This window comes from Sturnus vulgaris, chromosome 17 (assembly GCF_052056855.1).
Source record: "Sturnus vulgaris isolate bStuVul1 chromosome 17, bStuVul1.hap1, whole genome shotgun sequence".
NCBI classification, from domain to species: Eukaryota; Metazoa; Chordata; class Aves; order Passeriformes; family Sturnidae; genus Sturnus; species Sturnus vulgaris.
The window spans coordinates 432,605-460,586 of record NC_142259.1 but is presented as its reverse complement, the minus strand read 5'-3'; the positions used below and the strand labels follow the sequence as shown (position 1 = coordinate 460,586).

Sequence of the window (27,982 nt, the reverse complement as noted above, 5' to 3'; positions counted from 1 at the left end):
ATGTTCAACTACCTGGCAGTCGAGGTGAGGTCCCAACTCCACCGCAGTTATGCGAGCCAGCAAGGGGTGTCTGGGCCACTGAGGAGCCGCCTGGAGCAGCTGAAGAAGCCGTGGTGGAGGGAGACCACCCCGCTGGTGCTCCAGCACAGCGAGACAGCCAGGCTGGCTGTCGACGCCTTCCTTGAGCAGGGGGAGCGTGGCTACCTGAGTGCTATCACTGAGGAGAGGGAGCTACCGTTTCTCTCCACCTTGGATATGGAATATATCAGCCATCAGAGGAACCAAAACTTCTCAGATCCCAGTGCAGTGAAAGACAAAGAAGCTGACCTTGGTGATGTGGACACTGGAGATAGGCTCTCCCTCAACTCTGAGCTAACATCAGGCACCTACTTCCCCCTCATGTCTGATGTGCACCCTCCAGAGTTGGAGCTGGGGTGGCCAGGGACACCACTCCTCACAGTGTCTGGCCAGACTCAAGCCACTGTGATTTTCCAAAGAAACAAAACGAACAGCATTAAGGATTTGGTGCGGTCTCTGATCAGCCGTGCACGGACGGTACGTACAGAGCTGTGTCCTTTGAGGGGAGCCTTGTGCCACGTGCCCGGGGCTGGTGGCTGGTCCCATGCCTGTGACCACTGTCACTGCTTTCCACATGTCTGGCATGATGTGATTGCTTTTTCTGCAGCAGACCTGTGGCTGTTCCTGCTCCTTTCCTTTCTTGTAATTTCTTTCTGCCTAGGATTTCATGCCATCCAGGCAGTGCCCTCGTGGGCTCTGTGTCCGTGGCTGCAGGGATGCAGAGCAGTCCCAGAGCCTGGCGTGGGTGCATGGCAGGGCCTGCAGCTTCCCTGGCTCTGTGTGTCCCAGCCAGCCCTGCTCCCTCTGCACAGCCAGGGCTCTTCTCCAGCCCTGGACATCATTTTAAGCTGGACAAGACAGTACCACTGGTGAGTTGCTGTCATAGAGAGAATCTCAGAATGGTTTGTGTTGGAAGGAACCTTAAAGGCCATCTCGTTCCATGCCATGCCATGGGCGGGGACACCTTCCACTAGCCTAGGTTACTCCAAGCCCTGCCCAAACTGGCCTTGGACACTGCCAGGGATGGGGCAGCCACAGCTTCTCTGGGCAATCTGGGCCAGGACCTCACCACATATGACCTGGGTAAATTTGTGGGACTGAAAATCTCTGCTTGTGGTTTGAATTAAGTTAAGAATCCCGTCTCCTAGGCTTAATGTCTGTGTTTCCCCAGCTATGAGTAAGATCAGCCCTTTTTGCCCCATTGCACAGTTTCTGGTGTATTATTACAGCCCACGGATGTAATAAAAACTATGATGACTACAGTGCCTGCCTACCAAGCAGAATGCTGGCATGAATTTATTGACTCAATTATGCTGCTTATTGTTTCTTTTGCTTTGCCACTGTACTCTGTGTGAAAGTAGCAGTTCGGACAACTATCTCAGATACATTTTTCAGCCTTTGTCTTTGTCCTCTTTATGGTTCTTTTCAGCTGTTTCACATCAATCTTTTGTAGTATTTGTGTTGAGATACTGACGATACATTTAGAGCAAAGTTCACTTTAACCAGTCATCTTCTGACAGTTTCTCTTATCACTCCAGTAGTTTCCTATTTAACTTCGCAGTCACTCCTTAATTTGTTGCTCATGCAAAAGCTGGAAATAAGGAATCACTTGGATCACTGCAGCTCAAGTGTGATCTTCTATAACCCTTAGCAGAGCTGAACAAATGAGTTTATGTATTCTCAGCAGCTTAAATTGTTGCACAGCATTAAAACATCCTCAAAGAGACACATATCAGTGAAGTTTGGGCGTGACATGAGGGGAATGGGGATCTTTTTTCTATTGCCCAAAAGACCATTTTGCCACATAAGCTGCTGCTCAGTTGTAAGCAGCTGTTGCTTAATGCCTGAACTTCTATTGTATCTTATAGGGAATTACAGGAAGTTTTGGTCCAGGAAATAAGTGACTAAAAGTTTTGTTTGTCCTTGCAGGCCGCTGATTTATGGTAGTTTATGATCTGAAAACTTCTGTGATATTGACCCCATGCTTGTCAGCAGTGGGGATTGAGGCACAGTCATGGCAGAATGCACAGAGTAAATGACTAACAAAAAGTGTCCTCGCATCACTCAGCACGTGCCCCGGATCTTCAGTGATATTATGAGCCTTTAAACCACAGGAAAAACATTTAAAACATCTTGCTGCTTTCTCAGTTCACAGGAACTTCTCAGTTTCTGCAGGCAAGTTGCCTGGGTAGTGGATGCTTTATTGTACTTTCAGTACACACTGGGCTTTTTGCTTTCTTTGCTTGGGTTGACAAAGCCCTGACAATATTCTGCCCTTCATGTTTGAGTTGGGGGTTTCACACAGTGTTTTTTATATTATATGAAATGTGAGAATGAGTTTTTAAGTATCTTACTGATTTATTTCTGGTGTTCTACTGGCTTCTGGCTAAGCAGCTCTGGCCAGTGCTTCCCATGATTAACTCTATGATTGATGGCAATTCCAGCTCATTCACAACCCTAGCTACACATATTTAAGTACTTAGAGTCATTTTGCTCAAAAAACCATCCAGAAGGATGTTACTTATGGGTCTTAATGACAAAAGAGCAACCAGAGGTAAAAACTTCCTTTGCTTGAAGTACCAGTATGAGAGAACCATGTGGTTTTTTTCTTTGCAGCTGCTGTTTTTATATTTCAAATATTTTTGCCACTAGTCTTTTAGCTTTTGTCATAGATCCCTCTTTTAGAGTGTTTCTCCTCCCGTGGGGAATATAGTGCTGCTGTGATGTGGGAAAGATGTTGAGATCCTTAACTGCTTTTCCCAGGTCTTGTAGACAGGGAGGTGTCTGTCTTGAAATGCTGTTTGCTCTTCCCCGGTAGAGTCACATAGAACAACGTCAGCTGACATCTCTTGCAACAGCACATTTGTGCTGACAAATTAGCAAAAGGAGTGTTTGTTTCATAGGTATCTTTTGCTGGTGCGGTTGGTCTTTTGCCTTTGCTGTATTTAACATGCTCTCTTTGAAGACAGATGTTCAGATTTGAGCTTTTCTCTTCGCAGACATAAAAAGATGCAGCACAGCCACACTTTTGACATCATTTGATAATACTATTACAGTTTTGCTCTTGCTGGAAGAGCTCCAATCTGGTTGGAACTGTCCATGCTGCTTCTTTCACCCCTCTTGGACTCTGGCTGTGCGCTTGTGTCTGGTGGCAGAAGGGTCCCCAGGAAAGCAAGAGATCAAATGGCACCACTGTAGTAATGACCCAAACCACACTGCTATTGGCAAATACCAGTAAAACCAGCTGTGCTGGTTACAAACCAGACAGATGGCAAACCCCAGTGGGGATACGGTAAGTGCTATAATTCCTAAAGTGATGACTCCAGTAATTGCTGAATTGTAAGTTTCCAGAAGTGGGTTAGGAAATGTCATGTTTTAACCCTACAATGGCAAGGTGGGAATTTTTTTCAAGCCTGTGGGGCAGCTAGCTGTGTCTCTAACATACTGACCTGCCAAGGCCAAGCCATGGGCTCAGAGGTCATGATCAGCATGATGAGGAGCAAGGATGCCCTGCGCCAGCCCCAGCCTTGCAGCCCCCACCACTGAAACAGAGGGGCTGGAGGCACTGACACAGGTTTAGGTTTGTAAGACCTGATTGACTTGAATGCCCAAAACTTTAAATGTGAGGCATGACCTGTCAGGAGCCTGAATTGCAGAGGGTACTTGGATACTCAATTCCCACTGCTTTACAAGGTTTGAGGGGAAAAAATCTTCCAGGGTCTTCTTCCCTCAAAATTTCTCAGCTTTGGGGTTGATCTGACATTATTGTAAGAGCTGCCTGCTTTGATTTCCAGAAGGATGTACTCTTATGTATACCCACAGTTATTAAGAATAGCCCCAGGGGCATCTGCATCTCTTCCTGCAGGGAGGGCTCAGCCCCTGTGTGCTGTCCCCTCTGTCCCCACTGCCACACACACGGGGCTGCTGTCCTTCCTGCCCAGCATCAGCCGTGATGCACACGGGAGCACCACCAAGGAAGGTGTGAGCAGAGCTGCAGCTTGCTCCACATCCCGACCAAGCCAAGACCCGCTTTGGAAAGCCTGAGTGTGACTATCAGGGCTCCACCCAGCTTGCACAAGCTGGCCCCGCTGCTTGGGGCTCTTGTTGACCCCACAGCCTGGCCACCTGCATTCCAGCCTGGGCATTGCTGCCACTGTGACTCTGTGCCATGTGCTGCTGCCTGCTCAGCCCCGTTCTTCTCACAGTGGGCACTGCACCCCTGGCAGTGCTGCCTTTGGGCGAGGATCAGCCTGAATTGTGGCAACCAGCCCTGCCAAAAACTTCAAGCACTGGTAGAGAAATGCAAGATTGTGTGGACCTCCTGTGCGCCCCGGGTACAGGTATTGCCCCTGAACATGTGGGATCTGGGGACAAATGAGCTTCCGTCTTCCTTGACTCCATCACACTGACTTCCCAAAGAGAGCTTAGATTGTCTCCAGGACAAACCTGCCTCAAACCTAAGCTTGAGATGAGCTCGAATATCATGAGGCTAAGTCCGGCTGAGAGGCACTTGCCTGAGGCTTTACACAAGGTCTGGGCTATAGTTTTTTCACGGCGCTTCATCATCAGAGGCTGTGTGACCCATCAAAGAAATTTGGCTAAATTGCATTTGGCCTTTGGCTGGTGGACAGTGTGGAGAGATGCTGCAAAGTCCTTTTATACTATGGGTCTCAGTGGTGCCTTGTGCTGATACACCAGCAGCAACATTAATTTGGGAAGCTGAAGATGCTTCTCAGTGCTTGCAGAGCTCCTCCAGGGCTGACTGCTCTCCATGAGAGACGGGCATATTTCAAAAGGGGAGAAGTTTGCCAAATCCTTGTGAAGCTTCTGGGAAGACAACACTGACAAAAGAGATGACGTTTGAAGTCATGTTCTGTAGCCCTTATCTCCTGGGACCAGGGTGAGAAGATGGAGATGTGGTTTTGGCCTGGACAGCAGGAATGATTTTTAGGTCTTGACAGCTGCCTTGTATACCACGTGGATGTCTGGGATTGTACCATCCTCTGGGAAGGTTCTTCCCCAAACCCTGTTGTGGTGAGCTGGGCCTGGTGCCTCCTGCAAGGTGTTGAGGACCAATGACAGTGTGTTGGGCATCATCACAGAAATGGGTTTTGGGGACAAAACAGAGCCATTAAATCTTCTCCATCTACAAAAGGGCTCAATCCCCAAGGGAGCAGGAATCAGCCTTCTGACATTAGTGCCTTCTCTGCTGTGGCTCAGTGCAAAGGTTTCTCCACAGTGTGTACAGGCTGAGAGGAGCCAGCTCCCCAAGCAGAATACTGGGCTGGAGAGCACGGGGAAGCCCAAGGGCCCTGCTCTGCCCATGACAGCACTGAGGCCAGGAGTGTGAGCCTGGAAAGAGACAGTTTATTAATGAAAACAGAGCAGAGGAGCTACTGGGCAGTGAGCAATCTGGGCCAGTGTGGCAGTCTGGAGCACAAATCCAAGGACAGTTAAACTTGGAGCTCCTCTCCTCTTTTCTGAAGTTATTCCAGATCAGCCCCATGGCATGATGCAATTTCCCCTGATCCTATTTAAAGGTTGAATCACTGCACATGTAAAATTTGACCTCAGAGCCATCCTCTGCATTTAGCTCTTGGTTTGAAGAGGAGCAGGTGAGCAGCAGTGACAGAGGATTTTGACTATGGAGAATTGCATTTGTGGCCATGCACACAACACAGGTAGGGGAGGTGTTGGGAAACAGGCTCCCTCCTCGTGGAGGGTATGATGGCAGCAGGACTGACTGTCATGCATTTTGTGTGCCAGGTGTGGTGCAGGACATGAACACTGAGAAGCAGAATAGGCTATTAGAGCTTCATTTCCAAATTTGGTGGGCTTTGAATCGTCTTTATTTGAGCATTCTCTGGTAGGTGTAGAAATACAAATCAGGATTAAAACCCAATTTAGGAGCACCAGTTACCTTATTCACTATGATATGGTAAAGACTAGGACTAAAGTACTTGGGCAGTAGTTCCATTTCTTTTTTTTCAGCTTTTGAAAAGAAGTTTGGCTGATGGTAAATCCTCCCCTATCCTTTTCCATCCTGCAGCGTGTTCCCGTCTTCCATAAGTTCTCAGTGTTAAGTGCTGATGGTTCAAGGTCTGAGCCACCAGGTGCTCTGCAACCTTAGGCGCAGTGACAAATCAGCTCAGCAAGTGCTCTCCTGTCTCTTCCTTCTCCAAGGTGTCACCGTGACAGTGACAGCCAATAGATGGATCCCAACAGTCACTTCCTCATCCAAATGACGTCCCCCTCAAGTGTTGTCTGCTGGCAGCTTCATTCCTTGAGGAACAGAGCAGGGTCTTCAATCCCATCTGAATCTATTTATGGCTGATTTCCCTTGATGCATTGTTCTTGTTGCGGGTCATTCTGTACTTTGAATTGTCTGGTCCTGGGTCAACTCACTTGTACTAGCTGTTTGTAATGGCTTACCTTTTGTTTTCTGTATTTTCATTCCCATTTTTGGAGAATTCATGTAGCCATGACAGTCTGCTGCTTCCCACTCCATCTCTACAGTGAGATGGATTGCCATGGCTTTTTTCAACCTCATTCTTTAAAGAACTGGCAGTTCCTTTAAAATTATTTTCCTTTTTAAAACCCCTTTCTTGGAGACCTTATCTTTGCTTTATTGAGATACATATATTTTTATTTTTTAATAATCTTAGTGTTATTCCTTCTTCCTCCTGTCAGGTGTCATAACCATTACTTGCATCCCTGGCTGCATGAGCAGGACTTCTGCCAGCAGGGAAAGGGAAGGGATCCTTTCCACACACATTATTCTCTGATTTTGTCTAGGCACCCCTAGATCTAATCTTGGAATGAGGATTTGTTTATGATACCCTCTCCCTCACTTGGCAGTGTGTCGGTCTTGAAAAGAAATTTTACTTTTCCATATTAATCTGCCAGTCATGTAGAGTCGCTCTTGCTGATTGAGCAATAATTTTGCTCAGTCTTAGCTCTTGTTTATATCCTTTATTCTTGGCATATTTTCTTAAGGCAACACATACTTGTTGCACCATTGACATTCAGACTTTATGCATGTGTTACCCTTTCAGTTATTCCTTTCTGTGAGTAACAGATGAGACGGGAGGGGATTGTCTTCGTAGTTACTGAAATTTGATTTTAGCTGCCACGGTGGGGTAAGAGCTGTTAAACACAAAGAATCATAGTCCAGAATCATCTCCATTCAGGTGGCCACAGATGCTCAGTAACTCAGGAGGTTTGAAGCTTAGTTTAAAGCACTTGGGCATGAGCTTTCAACAGTCTCTTGTGTTTCTTTCTCCCCACACTTTTCTCCTGACCAGGTGATAGCAATTGTGATGGATCTGTTCACAGACATGGAAATTCTGTGTGACCTGCTGGAGGCCTCAAGCAGACGACACATCCCCATTTACCTGATCCTGGATGAAGAGTACTTGAAGCATTTTGTGGAAATGTGCAATAAAATGGCTCTTACTCACGACAGCTTCCCAGTAAGTTTTCAATCACGCACTAGATAGTTTTTATCAATTCCAAGACCTGTTTATCCTATGTACCCTGTATTCTGTTCCCTCTGCCTGGTCCCTAGGACTCATCACTTCTCTCCCTGTCACAGGCTAAGAAACCAAGACTGTTTGCTCTAGGAAATTAAAATCTGTCTGGATGCAGAGAGGAAGGCATGCAGGAGCCTCCCAGTCCCATATATCAATGTTTTGTGGTCCTCATTTCAGTTTTCCATGCAGGGAGTGTGAAGCTGGGGCAATGAGATGCAGTGACTTGCCAGTGCAGACATGCAGAGGGAGGCCAGGAAATTTAGTTTATGTGAACCTGTATCATCTGGACACGGGGGAAGAGGACATGGCCCCTGCTCTAGGACATAAAATTGCAGGACTTAAATTGCTCATAGTTCATCCCTGAGCTCAGGGATTTAAATTCTGTCCAGAGCTGCTGCAGGCCAATAGCTGGGAGGGCAAGGGGAGCAGTGAGTTCCCTCAGATGTCCTGCTGCAAACCCCATCACTTCCTTCTGCTGAACCCACAGGTTAAAAATCTCATGTTAAGTTCTGCTGTTAGGCTTTTCAGTTCAGTTGTGGGTCCATAAGGGATTTGTGAAAAACCCAGTTCTTGCTCAGTGGGTGCCTATCGCCCAGAGTGTGGTGTCCAGAGCACATAAACATTAAAAATGAATGTGACAATGCCACAAGCTCTCTTGGGAGCTTGCAGCCACAGAGAGGCACCCCAGTATTCTGCTGATCCCCATTTCTGGCTACCACCTATCAATAGAAGTTGGTTTTTTGTTGTCATTTGTTATTCCTGTAAGGCCAGCAGTGCTGGCTGTGCTCCTTCCCTGGGTGTGCAAGGTTCCCTGGAGCACTAACTCCACTCCAGCCACCAGATTCCCTTCATTTTTGTGGGGAACACTTGGAAATTTTCCAGTTAACTCAAAAGTATTCCTAGCTAAAAAACAAGCTAGGGACAATGCAAAAATAATGTTTTAAAGGATATCCCAAATAGATACAGTTAAAATGTTGTAATTTTCCCATATTTTTAACCTGTCTACACAAAGGTTAATTTAGAGAGGCTTCTTTAGAGAAGCACTCCATGGTCTGGTCCAGTTGACAAGGTTGGACTCAATGACCTTGACTGTCTTTTCCAACCTAAATGATTTTGTGATTCTTCCACTGTGCTGGTAAAGGTCTGTCCTATCTTGCTTCTTACAAGCCAGACCCATTTCATTCTGACTCTTGAGATGGCAGCTCTTGGGGAAAACTGCTCCATGCTGGAGCACGTTTGCTTCCACAAATAGCTTCTACACTGAAGTGACCTGGTGCATTCAGATGAATTCCATCTCTCCAAAATATATTTTATTGCTTCTTATCCAAGAGGTGGCCATTTTTGAAATTAAAATCAGAATGAGTTTGTATCTGTGGAAATGTCTATGTCTCTGTTTTTGATGGCTTGATGTCATGTCATGTGCTTGAATGGGTAATTAATACTTGCCTCCCCATTCTATGACTCACTAGTAGCTCTCCATCTGAAGTGTCTCTTACTTTGATGCACCTAGGCAGTCCATTGCCTACAGGCTGAATACATATCTGAGTGGAATGAGGGTACATATTTTACTCCTGCCTCTAAATTGTGACAGGATGTGGCGGTAAATCTCCATTTTGAATAATTGGTGACAATTTGGGGTTGAATGAGGAATTTGGGGTTATTGCCTCTCCAGTATCTTACTTCTGAAAACAACGTGTGAGTCTGCTGGTGGCAAATTCCAGTGCTGAGCATCAGAAAATCCTGTATAGAGCACTGGCAGCAGTGACAACAAAAGCCTTAACTTGGAGTTTTCAAACATCCATCTGCTGAACCTGGAACTATTGTCTGGAAGGAGCAAGAGTAGTACCTGGGTGTCTTTCCTGAAGAATGTAGGATTCTCATCTTGTTGGGATGATTCAAGGTCTGTATTGACAAGAGGAAGAAGAGGATGATAAAAATGAACCAGATATCAGAAACTCACTCAGCCTTGGAAAGGATTAAGGGAGTGAAGAAATACTGTGGTGACAAATTTATGGAATATCCCTTACCTGAACTTGTTTTAAGTTCCTCGGGAAGGAGTGGGGGGAGGAACCTCCTCACAGTGAGAACCAGTATTAGTAAAAATTTGGCACTGGAAGAAAAAAATCCCTGTGTTGACTGGCCATAGGACAAGGTGAGCACTTCCCCGAGTATCCAGTGTTATCTTGGTCTGAATTAGCAACTTGTGGTGTCATTTCAGAGGATCGCAGGTTAATGCAAGTTGGTAGGGATCTTAGGATGTCATCAAGCCCAGCCTCCCACTCAAAACAGTGTCATCTGTGAAGTCACCTTGCCTGGTCTCATCTGGCAGATCTCCAAGAATGGAGACCACACAGTCTCTGAGTAACATGTTCCAATGCACAACTGTCATTATAGGGAAAATGTTTATCTCTTCTCAGAGGTGGCAGATGAGGATATGTTCTGGAACATGAAAAGCCAACAAGTGAGAGCCACAGTCCCAAAATTTGGAAGCTTCAGCTCTATCCTTGCTAGAAGTCTCCATTAACTCAAGGAAAGTCTGGACCAGTACTTGGAGAAGAGATCATGGTGCGCTTCCCACTGAGACAAACCACAAGAAGCTCAGGAAATCTCTGAGCAGAAAAAAGGGTCCACAGCAATATTAGGGGCAGCATCATAAATGATTGCCCTGCTCCTGCTCTCCCCAGCTGCCATTGCCCACTGCAAGAGAGAGCCTGGATGGGCTCTGGTGAGGAGCAGATTTGCTACTGCTGTGCAGCCCTGGAGAGTGGTGGTGTTCCTGGGTGGGCTGGGAGGCCCTCACTGCAATGGGAGAACCCAGCCTTTCCCACCGGGCGGGTGCTCCCGGAGGGAAGCTCAGCTCCTGCCCGCGGGGATCTGACAGCAGAGGAAAGCCATCCGCGGCGGAGTCACTGCCGCAGGGTCCCTGCCTCGCTCCTCAGCCGAAGGTGGCTGCCCTGAGCCCTGTGGGAGGAGAGCGAAGCGGGCGCGGGGTGCCCAGCTCCGGAAGGCTGGAAGCGGCGCCGGACTGCGCCCTGCGGGGAACATCTGCAGGCAAATCCCAGCTGCTGGTGCTTGTCCTTTGCCTGTGCCTGGCCAGAAATCTACTGGGTGGCGGAGGAGCACCACCACATTACCTGAGCGCCCGCTTCTGCCAGGAGCAAATCTGCCCCAACGCAGAACCGGCTGCTCTAAGGCTTTGTCTGTAGCTGGGCTGGTGCTCGGCAGGAATGAGCTGCCCATAGAGGGATCTGTCCAGTCAAATGAAGGTGGTGACAGCTCCTGCTGAGCCAGAGGTGCTACAGGTGCCAGGGGAGCTGGCCTGGAGGGCAGGAAGGGATGACCTGGCAGCCTCTCCTAGATGTAGCCTTAGGGATGTTTATTTACATGCTAGATGTTTTGTTTGGCACTACATCGAACAGACCAGGTCAGTAACAGATTAGTGACTGTTTTGCTCTTCTGCCTTACTCACCTGAGGTGTAAATAACTTCTATTATGGGCAAGTGCCTCATGTTATGAAAGAGGCTCCCAATGGATACCAAGCCATATTCCCCACTTTATTCTGGGAGGTTGGTTTTACAGGCCAAGGTTGTATCAGAGAAGTATTTGCAGTGGAGCATCAGGTCTGTTTCAGTTGAGTATAGCAGCTGAAAATGTTAATATAATTTTAAAATTTATTGATAAAACGACTTCCTTAAAATGTAGATATTCCTCTCTGTAAATCTTTTTTCATTGAGTGGTGTTTTATTTTTAAGCCTGTCATTGTATAAAATCAGAGCAGCACACTATTGATTAGAAACTAGCTAGTTGCTATGCATCAAAATTTAGTTCTATGCAGAGCCATCAGCTAGTGTGGGGCATTGAACATCTTTAATAATCTGGAAGAAACTGGATAGTTTTACATACATCAGAAATGATCTGTAGGCTCATAGGGGTCTCCCAAGCTATTTTTTCAAACTCGAATTTGCACTTGAGTGCAACTTATAAATTTTTGCTGGTTTTTATCCTGTAGAATCAGGCAGTGTGACAAAATATTTGGCATGTACGAGCCAAGAAATACTTAATGCCTTGCTGAGTTCTACCTCTCAGAGCAGACCAGGAGACTCCTTGAGGGAGTCCAGCAGTGGTGTACAAGGGAACACCTCAGTTTAGTTAAGCACGTGGCCCCTTACCAACTGTCTTGATTTGAAGGACGGGTGTCTGCCAAGAAAGGCAGGAGCCTCTTTTTAAAATGGAGAATGTAAAAACCCTCCCTCCAAATTATTATAGTTTTGAAATAAAGGGGCTCAAAGGCAGAGATATGGGAATAGGAATAACAGTTCTTTACTAGGAGAATTAAAATAGAAATACAGTATTACAGAGAACAAACCTAAAAACACTGACAGAGTCAGCACACAATCTGACATCCCGTCAGTCAGGGTGTTGGTAGCAGTCCCATTAAATGGTGGCTGCATCCTCCTGCAGTGACAGATGTGGTTCAGTTGAAGCAGTGATCCTGTAGAAGGGTGCAGTTTTCCTCTGAAGGTCAAGTGATGATGTGGAAAGGTCTGGTTTTCCTCTGGAATCCAGTGGAAAAAGGCTGTCTTAGTGCTCCAAATCTCAGTTTTTATCTAGGTAGGAAAGGCTTGGCTCCTCCTCCTGGCTGGAGCATCTCCCAATGTGATGATGTAATTTTATAGTCATACAGGGGGACCCAATGGCCCATTAACAGATTATATCTTCCTAGAAGAAGGATGGGTTGTGGAAAAGATGACTGCCTCACCTGGTTTTAATAGATGGCCCATTAGCAGAGAATATCTCCCAGAGAGATAAGGACCACTGCCCCACCTGGTTTCAACAGATGGTGATAGAATACGTAATTTTGGTCACATCCTGTATTGCAACCTAAGACACCAATTCTCCCTGCTTTGGTTTCAGAACATGCGCATAAGATGCCTGAGTGGAGACACATACTACAGCAAAGCAGGCAAGAAATTTGCAGGCCGGGTTCTGGAAAAGTTTGTCCTGGTTGATTGTGACCAAGTTCTTGCTGGTACATACAGGTAAGAAAACACAGCAACTACTGTGGCAGAGACTAGTGACACTGAGGAAATATTCCTTACCAAAACACTGAATAATGTAACTCCTGTAGCAATGTAATATGTCACTCTAAGTTGGTTAAACAGCTATCCTGCATTCACCTCAGTCAGTGCTTTCACAGTTTTCCAAGCCTCCATCTTATCCGCCCTCCCTGCTCTTTTCTTACCTGAAGTGAAGACCCCAGACTTTTCAGAAGTCTCTCCTCATACAGTGGCTGCTGCATACTTCAGCCTTTTCAATTCTGTTTTTCTGCACCTTCTGTGACTTCTACCTCCTTCTTGAGGTGCAGAGACTAGCGCTGCATGTGGTCCCCCTAATACGTTGCAGCGAGGTGCTCAAGAGAGGCAAAAGATTCTCAGGTTCTGGTTTGTGATTGTGGCCCTTGCTGGCAGGGGCCAATACTCATTGCATGTTTTAGTTGCCGTTGCACTCTGAACTCATGATGTCAGACAACTGCTGCTGATGATTTCCGAACTCCTTCCTGAGGTGTTCCAGGTTCAGCATCACACAGATAATTTTCCCCTATGCATACACCACATTTTCCTTTACTGAAGTTCATCTGGCACATATTTGTCCACTTGTTCAGTTCTGTGGACTTCTGGATTTGCTTACCTTCAGTGAGGTATTCAACCACCTGAAGGACCTGAGGATCACCTGCAAACCTGGGGATTTCACTGCACACTCCCATGCCTGAGGGCATCCATTTGCTCACTGGCTCCCTCACCAAACTCCAGCTAGTTGGTGAGCTAGGCTTGCTTTTGCCTTTGCCCTGTTGTCCTTTTCCAAGAGGCTATGCTTCTCTGTGCTAGCAGGAATCTTGTTCTTCACAGCATGCTCTGCATGCCCCAGAGTAGAGGGCAGCTCCAGGGGTGTATGGACCTCAAGACTGCATTCAGAGCCCTCTCTGTAGCTGGGATCATATGGGGAACGTCTCAGCCCTTGGCCTTTCTGGTAGTGCTGAAACACAGGAGTGAAACACATCTCAGTGTCACCAGTACCAGAGATGGATGCAGGGAAGTTCATTGAGGTTCTCAGCTATGGCCTTGCCATCGCTCTTTTGACACCCAGGCCTCAAATGAGTCCACTGATTCCTTGACTGCCAGTACAGCATTTGTGAACAACCTACAGCCCTAAACATGATGGAGATTTTTGGTCTGCTCCCTTTCAACTCTTTTTGACCGATTGCTGCATTTTTACATAGTTTCCCTTCTTGAAATTGAACCTCCACATGCAGCATTTATTCAGTTTGCTCTCCCTTAATGAGTTAAAATTCTGTTGTGACCATTCTTACAAACAGGTTCTTCCACTTCTGCCTCTGGAATCAAGTCTTATGCACCATTCCAGACCACATCCTGAATCACATCTTTTCTTGTGGGTTGAACAATTTAGACTAGTTAATTCTGACATGTAATCATTTATTGCTTCCAAAAAGTTTTTCTCCATGGTTCATCCCAGCAAAGCATTAACTTGTATGTGTATGAATGGATGAAATCTCTCACTGTTGCTGCCCATCCTAATTTTGTAGCCTCTGTGATCTCAGTTAACATTGTTTTCCACAGTTCTGATCAGAGGGTCAGGACTACTTGTTCTTGTGCTATATTTTTATAACTAGACTCTAGTTACTTTTCTACCTGCAGATCTTTTTCACACTGTTCGACATTATATTATCCTTCACAAACTGTGCAGATCCTCAGGACAGCCTTCTCTGTGAATTTCTTGTCCTGGCAATACTTTTATTCTCTGTAAGAGCCTGACAGAAAGAGGGAGGCTTCAGCCAGCTCTTAAAATGCTGTTTATTGCATAGACGAGGTTACAGCAGTTGAGAGTCGTGGGTGAGGCCAGAGCAGCTAGCTATAGGCAAGCCGTGTGTCCTGAAGCCCCTCTAGTTCTGGTTACAATACATTATATACTTTTCATTACAGAGCATCTTAACACATGACTACCAATCCACATCATACACAATACCATTTATATTTACATATAATGTATCAAAACTGCTAAAATTACCATATTATGTTAGTGACTTATGTTAGTTATGTTTGCCAATCATCGAAGTTAGTAGTTATATGTTAGACTTTGGGACTTGTTCTGCAGTGGAAATTTCTGAGATCTTTTCTCTACTTGCAACATTGGCTTTCTTGTTTGCCTGTGAAAATCCTTTTGTTTGGTAAAAACATCTTCTGTTTGAGGTGGATTTATCCTTTGCTCTAAGCCATAAAAGCCCCTTCCAAGTCACTTGCTCTTTCTCTTCTAGTTACCCAGTAAGACTGGCTCAGCAATTCTTTCCTTCTATATCAAAATTTGCTTTCATTCCTATAGAACCCTCTGTATATCTGCAAAATTCCTCTGTTAAATTCTCTTCCTTCCCAACAATTCTCCTTCCACCAGATCTCCTTGAAGAGATCTGCTTTCCCTCTCCTCTTATCTCAGTTTCCATCTCTTTGTGAGAACATGCTGGACCCTCAGGCTACCAGTGTCTTCATCAGTGCTATAGCTTCAAGCTGCACCTTCTCCTCTGGTGTTGACTTCATCATCTCCAAGAGAGGAGGTCTCACCTCATCAAACTCTGGCAAAATGAATGAAAAATGGAAGTACATGGTTGAAACTGGTTGTGTCAAATCTCTAAACAACATGGAGAGCAGTGTCTGGTAGCATTTTGACCATCCTAAGACACTTAAAAACAATGGAGTGAATCACTGCAAACACAGGATGCTAGAATCATAGACTTGGTTAGGTAGAAAAGCCCTCTAAGAGCCTTGATTTCAAGTGTTCCCTCAGCACTGCTGAGGCTACAACTAACACATGTGTATTGGTTTGAAAGCAAAACCAGTGAGACTCCAAGTCAGTAATACAATTTAATAGGAGAAAAGAGAAAAAATAAAATACATGCAATAATATAAAAGAAACAACCACTGACACAGTCAGAATACAACCTGACACCCTGTCAGTCAGGGTGTTGGTAGCAGTCCGTATAAATGGTGGCTGCAGTCCTCCTGGATGACGGATGTGGTTCCGTTGAAGCAGTGCTCCTGTAGAAGGTGCAGTTTTCCTCCGAAGATCCAGTGATGATGTGGAAATGGTCCGACTTTCCTCTGGGATCCAGTGGAAAGGACTGCCTTTGCGTCCCAAACCCCAGTTTTTATCTAGGTAGGAAAGGCTTGGCTCCTGCCCCTGGCTGGAGCATCTCCCAATGGAATGATGTAATCTTATCAGTCACACAATAGGACTTAATGGCCCATTAAGGAATATATCTTCTGGAGGAAGGATGGGTTGTGAAAAGATAACAAAGATCATCCCCCTGATTTTATCAGATGGCCCATTACCAGAGGATATCTCCCACAGAAATAAGGATCACCACCTCTCCCACATTTCAACAGATGGTGATAGAATACACATTTTTGCATTGTACCCCAGGACAACATGTCACATCTACTCGTCTTTTAATTCCCTCTATCCGTCTCCATTGGCAGTGGGGGCAGGGAGTACATAACTGGATCACTCATTTTGAATGGCTGAGGCTAAGCATGCTGGATTGAACTGCACAGCTGGAGGAACATCTGATTTCCCTGTGGTCCAGAGTAGGGGTATTGCTTAAAATGCAGGTGCAGCTCTCTGGGTCAGTTCCTCCCTGTGCTGTTCAGGGCAGGGACTGGGGGCTGTCATGTGCTCTCTTTCTACAGATCTCTGCAGAGCTGAAACTTACGGAATTCTGGAAGATAGTATTTCAGTTGAGTAGGGTCTTACATCTGATTCTATGCTGTGCCAGTAAGCACAGAATGTTCTAGACTAACAGAAACAGTCTCTTCTCAAGGAATTAGTTCAACACTTGTCAGAAACACTTTCACAGCAGAAAATCAGGATGTCTGCTCCTGGGTACAGTGTAACCTGTATAGGAGATATTTTGATTACTGTCCCTGCAGATGAGAAAGCCAGATGCAAAGGATGAGAACAGTTACTGAGTAAAGCCAAAGATCCAGGATGGAACCACGGGTGTCTCAGGATGATACAGGAACAAAGACAAGAGTATTCTCAACCAGCAGCAGGTTTTGCAGTTCAGCAATGCTGTGTGCAAGGGTCAGAGGTTTCAGAACTCCAGGTTTTTATGTTGCACGTGCTTCTCTATGTTCAGTTTGCTATAGGAGACTCTTTCCCATCATATATGGCCTTCATGGTGTCCTCTGGCAATGGGTTATGCAGTTTAATTTGTGTTTTGTGTGAAGAAGTGATCTGTGGTGTTTACAGTAGACCTACTGCTAGATAATTATATTTGATGTTCCCAAATTTCCATAACCTGGGCACAGAAAGTCAGTGTTTCCTATTTACTTTCTTGACTGCATCCATGATTTTGTCCTCCTCCATTACAATATGTCATATGAACAATCTCTTCTCCAGGTGAAGTATCATTGGCTTTTCAGTAATTTCTTGTATCCAGAGTTTGAATTTATTGACATTTAATTGTCTATCATTTTGTCACATATTCCCTCCTTACCATAAGATCATTTTGCAGCTTCTGTTTATCCAGTTTTCTTTTGATCCACAATAATTTTGGACAGTTTCTACAGTTTTTTAGTACTTTCCTCAACACATAAAACAGCATTGATCCCAGCACAAAACTTGTGGGTTTTCAGTGGGTAAATTAAACCTGTTCCTAGTGTTTGTATCTTTAATCAACTGCTACTTCTTGAGAAGACCTTCCTTTGTATGTCCTCCATGACCACTTAATTTTTCTAACGACAAAAATTGTCTTTGCTGAATGACCATGTCAAAATCTCTTTGAAGGTTCAAGTTTGATACATCAGGCACATCTGTGTGCTTGCTGCCTCCCTCAAAGATCTCCAAAAGGCTTTTGAGGCATGGCTTCCTTCCACAAAAACATGCTGAGTCTTCAGCATTATGGTTATAGTTATTTATGCATCTAATCATTTTAGTGTCTATTTGCTTCTACTAGTTTGTTCAGTATGGAAATAAGACTGGCTGGTTTGTAGTTTTCCAGGAGCTCTTTAAAAGGTTCAGATTTAAAATTTTCCATTCCTCTGCTACTATATTCAATATTAAATGATAGGTTGTTCCCTGGTTCATAATCGGAAAATCGCTGACTTCCAGTTTTTGAAGACTTTTTGCTTTATTATTTTTGTTTAATGAACCTTTAACTATGGTGAGTTTTTTTATGATTTAAAATGTTTTTATTTTGAGATGTATGTTTTCTCTGAGACTCTAAGATAGCATCTTTAAACAATCTTCTTGCCATCTCAAGTGTTTAAACTTTTGATTACTCATTTAAATTTCTTTTTAATAGCATTCCTCACTTTCTCTTTGAAGTTAAACATTACTGTTGTGGATTATTTTGGTCCTGAAAGAATATTTGATATGGTTTGGTCATGGTTAATTTTTGCTGAGTGGCCTTCCCAAAGAAACTCTCTGAACTGGCAATGTTATTTCTCCTTTTGTTGGCTTTCTGGTTAGTTTTTCCAATAAGTTGTCATTTATAGTGTCTAAAATGCAGTTTCGGCAACTCTCCTCGTAGTGGCCCCCATTCAGCCTGGCAGGATCTTCCTTTATCCCTCTGCTTTCTGCCTTCTTAGTCTCTCAGCACCCCCTCAATGTGGCTTATTTACCATCAGCACTCTGCTCACAAAGTTCCAGTACAGTACAATCACCGTGCACTTTTCTAAACATAGCTTTATTTGTTCAGATGTTTTCCATTGATTCTAACTCCTTACCCAAGTGTCCCTGATTTCTGTCCTGTCCTTTTAATCAGAATACAGTTTTCTTGCATTTATTTTTAAAGTGAAGTAGGTGATCCGTAACTGTGTGACCTTCTATACATCCCAGCTTTGGTCTGTAGCAATACACTGCACTCTGCCATCCACTGGGTTACTCCAGTCTGGCAGCTCTGCAACGAGGAGATGGGCAAGGAAGAAAATGACACAAAAATGCAGATATAGTTTAACTGTCCCTCTGCTTCCACAGGTTTTATTCATTCATACAGTAAGAACAACATGGAGCTGTCTCAGGGGAGTGGGGGGAAGGGTTTAGGTTGGATATCAGGGAAAGGTTCTTTCCCCAGAGGGTGCTGGGCACTGCCCAGGCTCCCCAGGGAATGGGCATGGACCTGAGGCTGCCAGAGCTCCAGGAGCGTTTGGACAGTGCTGCCAGGGATGCTCAGAGTGGGATGGTTGGGGTGTCTGTGCAGGGCGCGGGGTTGGACTGGATGATCCCAGTGTGTCCCTTCCAATTCAGGATGTTCTATTATTCTATGATTCTTTAATTTATTCTGCCTATTGGTACAGATCAAGCTCATTTTTGCAGCATTTTCTAAATATGGAAGCCAAGTTCACTGCTCTTACCTTAAACAAATGTAGGCAAATAAGAGCTGAAGGATCTAAACTGATTAAATGTTTAACATTATATTTCTTCTAAATGAAGGAAAAAAACTAGACTGAGGTATCTAGGCAAAGCAATACTCTAAAATCTTAAATGTAATTATATATCTAGCTATTTAGGTTTATTCTGGGCACCAGAAGAATTAGGGTGTTTATTTGTGTACTTAAGATATTTAGTGTTTCAGCGGGTGAGAGGAACCCAAGGACCAACAGGGGCTAGATCTAAACAGGATCTTGAACAAGAAAGACTAGAACCAGAGAAAAGAGCTGGTATTGTCAGCCTGAAAAGGAATTACGTGGCAGTTTGAGTTGCCTTAGAGATTGAATTTCTCTGCCGAAAATGACAGGCGGTCACGGTATCATTGTGCGTCCTGCCATGAGCACAGGGAGGAAGGAGCTCAGTGTTTGCTATAGGGAGAAACTCAGGATCTGGGGTTGAAGCTGACACAGCAGCTGAAACTGAAAAACGAGAGGTGAAACCCTACAAGAGTGCAAAAGCTTCCACACGTGGCTTCAGGAGAAATAAAACTGAAGTACAGAAGTGTTTGGCAACGGACACATAAAGATATACGGGTTTGAAGCTGAAGGAAGCCTGGAATTTCTTTCAAAGAAAGATGCTTATGCTCACAGGTATACCTGCTCAAGCAAGAGGAAAGAGCTTTGAAGGGGGATTTCCAGCTCTAGCTTGATGTGGAGTCACCTCAATAAAGAAATTTTAATTAAGCAGGAAGTGAGTGTGTAAGAAGTGGGAAGCACAGTGCATCAGCAAGGGAACCCCAGGTGACACACGTGGCAATGCAGTGACATTGCCAGGAGTGGAGTTATGTACAGCCTTGCTGGGCACACTGAAGCAGGGAGGAGCAAGTCCTCAGGTGTGTAAACAAAAAGTAAATCCAGGAGAAAGAAACAAGGTCTGCTGCTGGAAGAATGAATAAGAAATAAGAGATAACAGACATGGGTGCCCAAATTAGTTGAATACATTGCAGTGGTTTGGATCAAGACAAAGATGAAAATCAAGTAATGGAAATTATTTCAAGTGTATTGGGAACAAGCTAAAAGAGCTTGCTGCAATAAAGGCAGGTTGTTGTTAACCTTATCAAAGAATAGATCACTTGAAATGAAAGGTCTAGTAATGAGTGTTATGTGGTACAATGCATTTAGCCACGAACGAAAACAAAACACAGAAGTTTGTGTTGGCACATGGAAAGAAAAGACTGGCTTTGTGACAGCCCAAGTGACAGAAGAGCCATAAAAACAAGTTTGAGAAACTATTGAAAGAAGCAAGAAACCTTCTGCTGCAAACTGGTATCTCATCTGTTGGAAAGAACTGAAGCAGAGAGGCTGAGTGTGGAGATCCGGAGTCACGTGTACAAACAGCTGAGGAAAGACAAAGGCCACCGTGAGCCCACAGGAGAGCACGGCTGTACAGAGGAGCATGCAGGGAACTAATCCGGGTGTCGAAAATGCTGCTGAGATGGAGACTTGTGGAATACCGCAGGTGCTTTTCCCGCTCCTGCTCGGCCTAGGCCAGAGCCCCGGGGCAAGGGGCGCTGCGAGGACCGGCCGGGGTCCCCCACAGCCCGGAGGTGATGCTGCACCTCCATCTCCCGGCCAACGGCTGAGCTGCACCACTCCCAGAGAGTCTGAAACTAGGGCACGGAGGGGATCTTATGCTACAGCCATGCTCTCCCAGAATCCTTTGTGTCCCAGGGTGATCCAGCACTCCTGTGAGCAGCAGTTTGTTTTAGGGAAAAAACATGTCAGGAAAATCCTACCACTCTTAGAAGCTCCTATGATCTTTTAGCATCCAGGGTGGCCTGCAGCAGTAGAATATGACAAGCCCCCAGAAAAGATCCCAAACCACTTAACTGTGAGGGCAGGGACTGGACTTGTTGAGACAAGAATTAACTTCTATTGCATTTGGGAATCCCACAGCAATCATCAGACTTCCTATCTTGAGGTATCCTGTGGTCTCTGGAGACCTCCACTCCTCAAGGCAGTTCCTCATTTCCTGCCTGTCCAAGCAGCTCCTACAAGCCCATCACATGTTGCAGATGTCAGGACATGAGAACACAACTCCTGCCAAGGCGAGGGAAGAGCAGGGAACCCCGAATTGAAATCAAACAATCACTTTAGGGTTGTTCTTTAGTAATTATTGATGAGCACATTCATCTCCATAAGCAATCTCATACCTGCCTACTTAGAGAAAGTTTTAACAACACAAATCGGGTAGCAATCCATCACTGGAATGTTAAAATCCATGCTAGGCATTCTGATACTCTGTGAATTAAAGTTATATGTGTTTTTTTTCTTTTCCTGCAGTTTCACCTGGCTTTGCAGCCAAGTGCACACTGGCCTGGTGACCCACTTCCGCGGGCAAATTGTTGCAGAGTTTGACAAGGAATTCCGATACTTGTATGCAGAGTCCAAAGCAGTGACCAGCTTCTGTGTGCCAGATCCCGGGACATGTCTCTCTTCTTGGAATACCTCAAAAGCTGACAACTGTCTTCTAAAACCCACTCAGGGGAATGATACTGAAACCCTGAGCCCTTCCAGCAGCCTTTCTAATGTGAGCATCAGGAGCATAAAAGTGTCTCCCTTTACAAAAAACTCCAGCTGCAGTGCACACCAGGAAAAGCAAGATTCCAGCTCTGATTCTGGCAATAAGAAGGGCAGAGAAGACACATTCCTGAAGCCCACTTGCCCTAAACAGCAAGAAGAACCACCAGACTCGTTGAACTGTCCTCCAAGTAAACCCACCCCAGCCTCATATCCCAAATCAAACCTGTTAACAGCAAGGACATTCGTGCAGCCAGAGCCTTCCTCCAATAAACCTGGTAACCAGGGGGACACTAAGGCCAACAGCAGCCACTGCTCCCTGCTGAGAGCAGGGCAGCCACTGCAGTCCCTATCGGAGGGTACCAGCAGCAATGGGACCAGCCTGAAGCAAAGAGCACCTGTGGCCACCTCCAGGGAGCTGCCAGCTGAAAATGAGAATGTGTTTTATGGGATGGAAAAGAGACAGAGCCCTGGACACGGCCAGTTTGACCTTTTCTCTCCATACAACCAGCTCAAACGGGATAAAAAGTCTGTAGTGCCTTGCTATGACAAGTTCCCAGAGGATGTGCTGCTGGAAAAGAGCCGTGCATATGGAGCAGAGAAGAGAATGACTCTGGGGCACAGCAAGCTGGACCTGATCACCAAGTACAACAAGCTAAAATCCAAACACATACACAGTCGTTTCGAGCTCTAACCTGGGCCTCGAGCTGGCCTCTGGTCTGATTTTCCAGGGGTTGCTTTTCCCCACCAATCATCACGCCTGGGGCTTGGAATCAAAACAGTAGTCTTGTTTCTGTTAAAAGGTGTCTAATATATGTAGATGACTGATTCAGACGAGATTAACAGCTGCAGCTCAAAATTTTCAATTACATAATTGCGGCAGGAGGAAGAAAAGCACATAAATAAAATCCACATGCTTTTACCCATTTGGGAAAGAACCATTTCCCCTCAAACTTACAGCAAAGCCATTGCTACAGCTGGAAACTGGCCACTGAGGTCTTCAGGGTGAGCCTTGGTTCTCTCCACGCTGAGCAATTCTTTTCCCTATATTCATATGGTGAAAATGAAATGGCTAAAGGCAGGAGGATATGAAAAATAAAGGAGTTGCTCTGCTGGAAAAAGCCGTGTTGGATCCTGGTGGGGGGTGGTGAGCGTGGCAAGGGCCGATCCCTCCTGGACTGGGGTCGGTCCCGCTCACTCCCTCAGCAAGTCCCGGGCAGATCCCGCCCCGCTTTCCCTCCCGGCCGCTTGGGGGCGCTGTCCCCAACAAGCGCGGCCTGTGCCGCTCTGCCCCGCGTGCGCCCCGCCGGAAGCGGAAGCAGCGGAGCCTCGTGGTTCGGAGCCACCGCGGCCCGTTCTCGTTCACGTTCCCAGTTCAGCGTCCTTCCCGGCCCCGACCCCCCAATTCCCGTTCTCTTCCCATTCTTGGACCCTGTCCGGTTTCTTTCCCCGCCCCAGCTCCGTTCCCATTCCCGTTCTCAGCCATCTTAGTCCCGCTCCCGGCTCCATTCCTGTTCCCATTCCCGGCCCCGCTCGCATTACCGTTCCTGTCATGGCGGTCCGCGCCAGCTTCGAGAACAACAACGAGCTGGGCTGTTTCGCCAAGCTCACCAACGCCTATTGCCTCGTGGCCATCGGCGGCTCCGAGAACTTCTACAGGTGAGGGGGCCCCGACCCGGCCCCGTCCGGCCCTGCCTGCGACCCCGCGGGGCCCTGACGCGGCGGTTTCTCCTTGCAGCGTGTTCGAGGGGGAGCTCTTCGGGACCATACCGGTGGTTCACGCCTCGATCGCCGGCTGTCGCATCATCGGCAGGATGTGTGTGGGTACGTGAGGCGGAGAAAGCCCCGGAAAGTTCGGGGGGTACGGGGAGAGGTCGCGGGTTCCGTCGGAGCCGCCGAGGGTTGTTCTAATGCTCCGAGTGAGGAGGAGGAAGGATGATCTTAAAGGTCTTTTCTAACTTGGCTGATTCTGTGATGGAAGTAGGAAAACAGAGACTCGCCCAGGAGCCGGGGTGGGAGGAGTGTTGGCTCTCGGGGCCAGAGAAGCTCCGCTGCTTCTCAGTGCCGGCCCGGGCAGGGGGAGGCATTACCGAATGTGGAAGGGAAGAGCCTTTCAAGTGTATGTGCTGGTGAGACCCTGTTAGGTTCGAGCAGCTTCTTGCTTATTTGTTCTTTTAACCATTCAGTCGTGCTGCCACAGTCATACAAACAGTAGCACTGTGCCTTTTGTAGGGCAAATGGCATCTACATGGAGAGTTCCTTGTAAAGTGTCTCACTGAGAGCCTTGGGCCTCCTTTGGTCCTGTTGGAAGAGAGAAGGGAATAAAGATAGCGCCATTCACCCACAATCTATGCTTCAGCCTGGTTTTTCCTTTCGTGTGCTGGTTATTTTTACATCTCCTGGGCTGAATTCTGGGCTTGGAAGGAATGCACGGAGCAAGAGCAGCTCAAGCCATGTGTGAACAGGAGGAAAGTGATAACACACCCTATGGAAACATTCTTTTCATTCTGTTTTATTTCCTTTTGTCATTTTAGGGAACAGACATGGGCTGCTGGTCCCGAGCAGCACAACAGACCAAGAGCTGCAGCACATCCGCAACAGTCTCCCAGATTCTGTGCGGATCCAGCGTGTGGAGGAGCGGCTGTCAGCTCTGGGCAATGTCACCACCTGCAATGACTACGTGGCTCTGGTTCACCCGGATCTGGACAGGGTACAGGGTTCTGGGACACTCCCACATTCAAAGTGAGACTGGGAAATGCTGCCCACGCTGCGGCTGGAATTGTTCTGCGCAGCTCAGCTGTGAGGAATGTGCCTGGGAGAAGGGAAGGAGTTGGGGGTCCTGTGTATCATTGGACAGGACAAGGGGGGACAGTCTCCACTGAAAGAGGGCAGAGCTAGATGGGATATTGGGAAGAAATTCTTCCCTGTGAGGGTGGGGAGGCCCTGGCACAGGTTGCCCAGAGAAGCTCCAAGCCCCATCCCTCGAAGTGCCCAAGACCGGGTTGGACCGGGCTTGGAGCAACCTGGTCTGGTGGCAGGTGGTCCTGCTCATGGAAGGGGGTGGAATGAGATTAATTTTAAGATCCCTCCTACCTAAAACCATTCTGTGATTCAGTGATCATTGAGTGCAGTTTGCTTTGGGTGCATAAAATTGAGTGAATTAGAGTGCACAGGTCTAATAGGGAGCATAAGGAGGAGTGCAGTGAGGACCACAGAAGGAATTACAAACTACAGCTGAGTGAGCCAGAGCATGTCATAGCTGAAAGAGACCATGGATGTGTATCATTACAGGGGTCTGAAAGAAAAATAGAAAGCTCTCATATGTGGGTTTAAATAAGAATAGAGGAGACAAAGTCACTCCTGTTTTATGCCTGAGAACTGATACCTTAACAGCATTGAGAGAGATGTGTTGTGTGGCTGCAAGTCCTGACAGTGTTTGCTTCCAGCTTGTGCTAAAGGTGATGAAGAAATGGGACTTGGTGGCAGGAGTGCAAAGGGAAAAATAAGGGGATGGGAGAAAGCTTTGCACTATATGTTTTAAAAAGGTGTAAAAAGTAAAGTAAGATGGCTAGAGACAGAGAAATCAAAGTAATTCACAGTGAAACCTGTGGGGGTTGTTGGAGTTGTTAGAATTATGAGAAGCATAAGACCATTTTGTCCCAGTGGTTTGGGAGCAAAGAGGACTGATTTGCTGAGAATTGATGCAAGTGAAGTACTGCCTACAGAGAGGGGGATTTGGGCATTTCTCAGTAAAGGCATGAGGTTGTGTTTATAGTGACACAGGAAGCTGGGAACATGTGGAGTGTGGAGCTTGAATGTGTGTGTTATCATGGCTGGGTTGCAATGGTCTGTGCGGTGTGGGAGGCTCCCAGCTGAGGGCTGTGTGCAGGAACAGCTTGACTTCCCACTTAACAATACCATTTAGGAGAATTTATCTTCCTTCTATTTGCAGGAGACAGAAGAGATCCTGGCAGATGTGCTGAAGGTGGAGGTGTTCAGACAAACAGTAGCAGACCAGGTGCTGGTTGGAAGTTACTGTGTTTTTAGTAACCAAGGAGGAATCGTGCACCCCAAAACTTCAATCGATGACCAGGATGAGTTGTCTTCTTTGCTGCAGGTCCCACTCGTGGTAAGGCATTTGTGGGGTGTTTGCTCCTCCAATTCCCTCCCAACTCAGTTGCAATGTTTCTCCAGTTCAGGGACTCTCAGATACTGATTCTGAGTGGGAGGTGAGGAGAAGACTTGAACCAAGTCCTCCAGAGAGTTTCCTGTCTTTCCTGTCTGAATAAGGTGCACAGTGCTTTTAGCTGCCTTCTGAAATGTTGCTGTGCTGAGATTGTGCACACTGTGCCAGTGTTAAAAAAGATTAGGAAACTCCTGTGCCTCAGTTGGATGTGTGAATGCTCTTCTCCTTCCTGCTTATTGGATTCTCTTTCACTGAATTACACCAGTTTCTCACCAGAGAGTAAAGGCTGTTCATTTTATCTGGCACATTTAGAACTTTGCTGGTGGCAGAGTTCCTCTCTTCAGTGGTGTGAGCTGAGCCCCCCAGCAAAGACCTGTGCCAGGGCTGTGTGAGGAGCTCTGCCAGCTCCTGCTCACAGCTGCTGTGTCCCGGCAGGCGGGAACAGTGAACCGCGGCAGCGAAGTGATTGCAGCAGGGATGGTGGTCAACGACTGGTGCGCCTTCTGCGGGCTGGACACCACCAGCACCGAGCTCTCCGTCATCGAAAGCATCTTCAGGCTCAGTGAGGCTCAGCCAAGCACCATCGCCACCAACATGAGGGATTCCCTGATTGACAGGTAGGGAAAATCCACCTCTGGGCAGAATCGTGGTCAAAACAGGCAAGATTTTATTATAAAAGCAGCTGGTTTCACAGTTGATATATCTGCTTTAGTTATAATTTTTTCACTTCCTCTCCCCTTTTGTGGGTTACTGGCAGCAATTAGTCGTTGGGTTATGGAATGTTTCATTGCAATGAGAATCCTTTCTGTGAGAACTAATGTCTGTTTCAGCTGGCAGATTTTCTTTCCTAACTGTTCAGTGCTCAGCTATGACATGAATGCGTTTTTCTTAAAACAAATCTGGCTTTAAAAGTTAAAATACGAGTGACTTTGCTTGTCATCTTAGCTTTTGATCACTGTAGTTATTAACTGTTATTTCAAATGCTTGCTGTAACCATTTCTGAAGCCAGAAAGACTGTGGAACTTGTCAGCTGCTGTTGCCTTAGACCTCGTACATTTAAAACTGCTAACTTGAATTTTTTAAGCCTTTTTGTTAAAGGCTTTGTCCAAGTTACTTTTTAATGTAAGGCAGGTATTGTTTTCTGTTTGGAGTTGTAATGATATCTATGCATTAATGTATGCAAATGTTTTTCATAAGCAAATGTTTTTACATTTAGGCATAAGCACAGATTAATATCCTGTGGGAACTGTTTTTGGGCCTTGAGTTACAACCCTGAGGACCACTGATGTGGTGCTTAAAGTGTGTTTCCTGACCTACCTGAGCATTGTTAGTTGGTTGCAGAGTTCTCAGCCACAATCTGGGAATTGTTTATGGCATCAGGAACCCTTTAAAGAATTCTTTGCTCTGTTACAGTTTGGGTACAAAATCCTTATGTGTCTGAACATATCAGAGCTGTAATTAAACCTGCTCTGAGCTGTTGATCATTACCTGGGCCAGGCTGAATATACATTTTGCCTTTGCCAGCCTGAGAGGTCTGTTCCTGTGGCTGGCTGCTAGCAGCCACAGCGTCTTGCTTCCCTCTTTTCATAAGTCCTTTCCTAGGAAGGGAAATTTCTCCTGGGCCTTTGTAGTGGGAAGGTGAGAAATGATTGAAGCTGGTATTTTGAAATGCTTTTCACACTCGTACAATTAAACCTTCTTTCTGTTTTGTCTTTTAGCCTGACATGAGCAGCGTTGGTTCCTACTTCCCAGAAAGCTCCTAAGGAGTGAAGTGTTGAGCTGCACTTTGGATCACAGACATCCAGACCTTCTGATGATGTTTCTGCAGGCCTGGCCCAAGGAAGAGGCTACAAAACCAAATTTTTGTCATCTTTTGTAAACTGTTACCACAAAAACTGACAAATAACATGCATAAGATACAAATAAGGAATGCTCTCTATCCCTTTGCTCATTTCTTCAGCTCTGCTTTCTGTTTTTGTGATGCCAAATGAGCCCCTTATTACCCCACAATATTTACTCTTGTGGCTCTTGGATGTTGATCGCTAGAGATTATTTTGCCTTAAGTCTTGCACCAGTGTCCTGCTACACAGCAATTTGTGTTGGCACTACATGTGCTGCACTCTATTTCCACACTCCTGCTTGAGTGCTGTTTCTGCTCTAGGTACACA

General features: G+C 46.1%; 2 protein-coding genes and 1 long non-coding RNA gene across 3 annotated transcripts; 2 read left to right on the top strand and 1 right to left on the bottom strand.

Moving 5' to 3' along the window:
* SACK1C (scaffolding CK1 anchoring protein C) lies at window positions 1-22,719 on the top strand. The gene is made up of 4 exons (XM_014886234.2): window positions 1-555; window positions 7,383-7,550; window positions 12,525-12,649; window positions 21,392-22,719. The coding sequence occupies exons 1-4, from the start codon at window positions 1-3 to the stop codon at window positions 22,320-22,322; spliced, it is 1,779 nt and encodes a 592-aa protein (XP_014741720.2). The 3' UTR covers window positions 22,323-22,719.
* On the bottom strand, window positions 15,529-22,955 carry LOC148221766 (uncharacterized). The gene is made up of 2 exons (XR_015807333.1): window positions 22,587-22,955; window positions 15,529-18,579 (listed from the first exon to the last, which is right to left on the bottom strand). It is a non-coding gene; the product is annotated as an uncharacterized LOC148221766 (long non-coding RNA).
* On the top strand, window positions 22,938-27,740 carry EIF6 (eukaryotic translation initiation factor 6). The gene is made up of 6 exons (XM_014886232.2): window positions 22,938-23,287; window positions 23,367-23,452; window positions 24,163-24,338; window positions 25,581-25,757; window positions 26,250-26,431; window positions 27,533-27,740. The coding sequence occupies exons 1-6, from the start codon at window positions 23,181-23,183 to the stop codon at window positions 27,540-27,542; spliced, it is 738 nt and encodes a 245-aa protein (XP_014741718.1). The 5' UTR covers window positions 22,938-23,180; the 3' UTR covers window positions 27,543-27,740.
* Window positions 27,741-27,982: the final 242 nt, after the last annotated feature.

What these genes read in the sequence shown, in the direction of transcription:
- SACK1C (XM_014886234.2), top strand. Translation starts at nt 1, where the DNA reads ATGTTCAACTACCTGGCAGTCGAGGTGAGGTCCCAACTCCACCGCAGT. An exon ending in TGATCAGCCGTGCACGGACG is followed by an intron (nt 556 to 7,382) that starts GTACGTACAGAG and finishes TCTCCTGACCAG; the next exon opens with GTGATAGCAATTGTGATGGA. An exon ending in TTACTCACGACAGCTTCCCA is followed by an intron (nt 7,551 to 12,524) that starts GTAAGTTTTCAA and finishes CTTTGGTTTCAG; the next exon opens with AACATGCGCATAAGATGCCT.
- EIF6 (XM_014886232.2), top strand. Translation starts at nt 23,181, where the DNA reads ATGGCGGTCCGCGCCAGCTTCGAGAACAACAACGAGCTGGGCTGTTTC. An exon ending in GGCTCCGAGAACTTCTACAG is followed by an intron (nt 23,288 to 23,366) that starts GTGAGGGGGCCC and finishes TTCTCCTTGCAG; the next exon opens with CGTGTTCGAGGGGGAGCTCT. An exon ending in TGCTGCAGGTCCCACTCGTG is followed by an intron (nt 25,758 to 26,249) that starts GTAAGGCATTTG and finishes GTGTCCCGGCAG; the next exon opens with GCGGGAACAGTGAACCGCGG.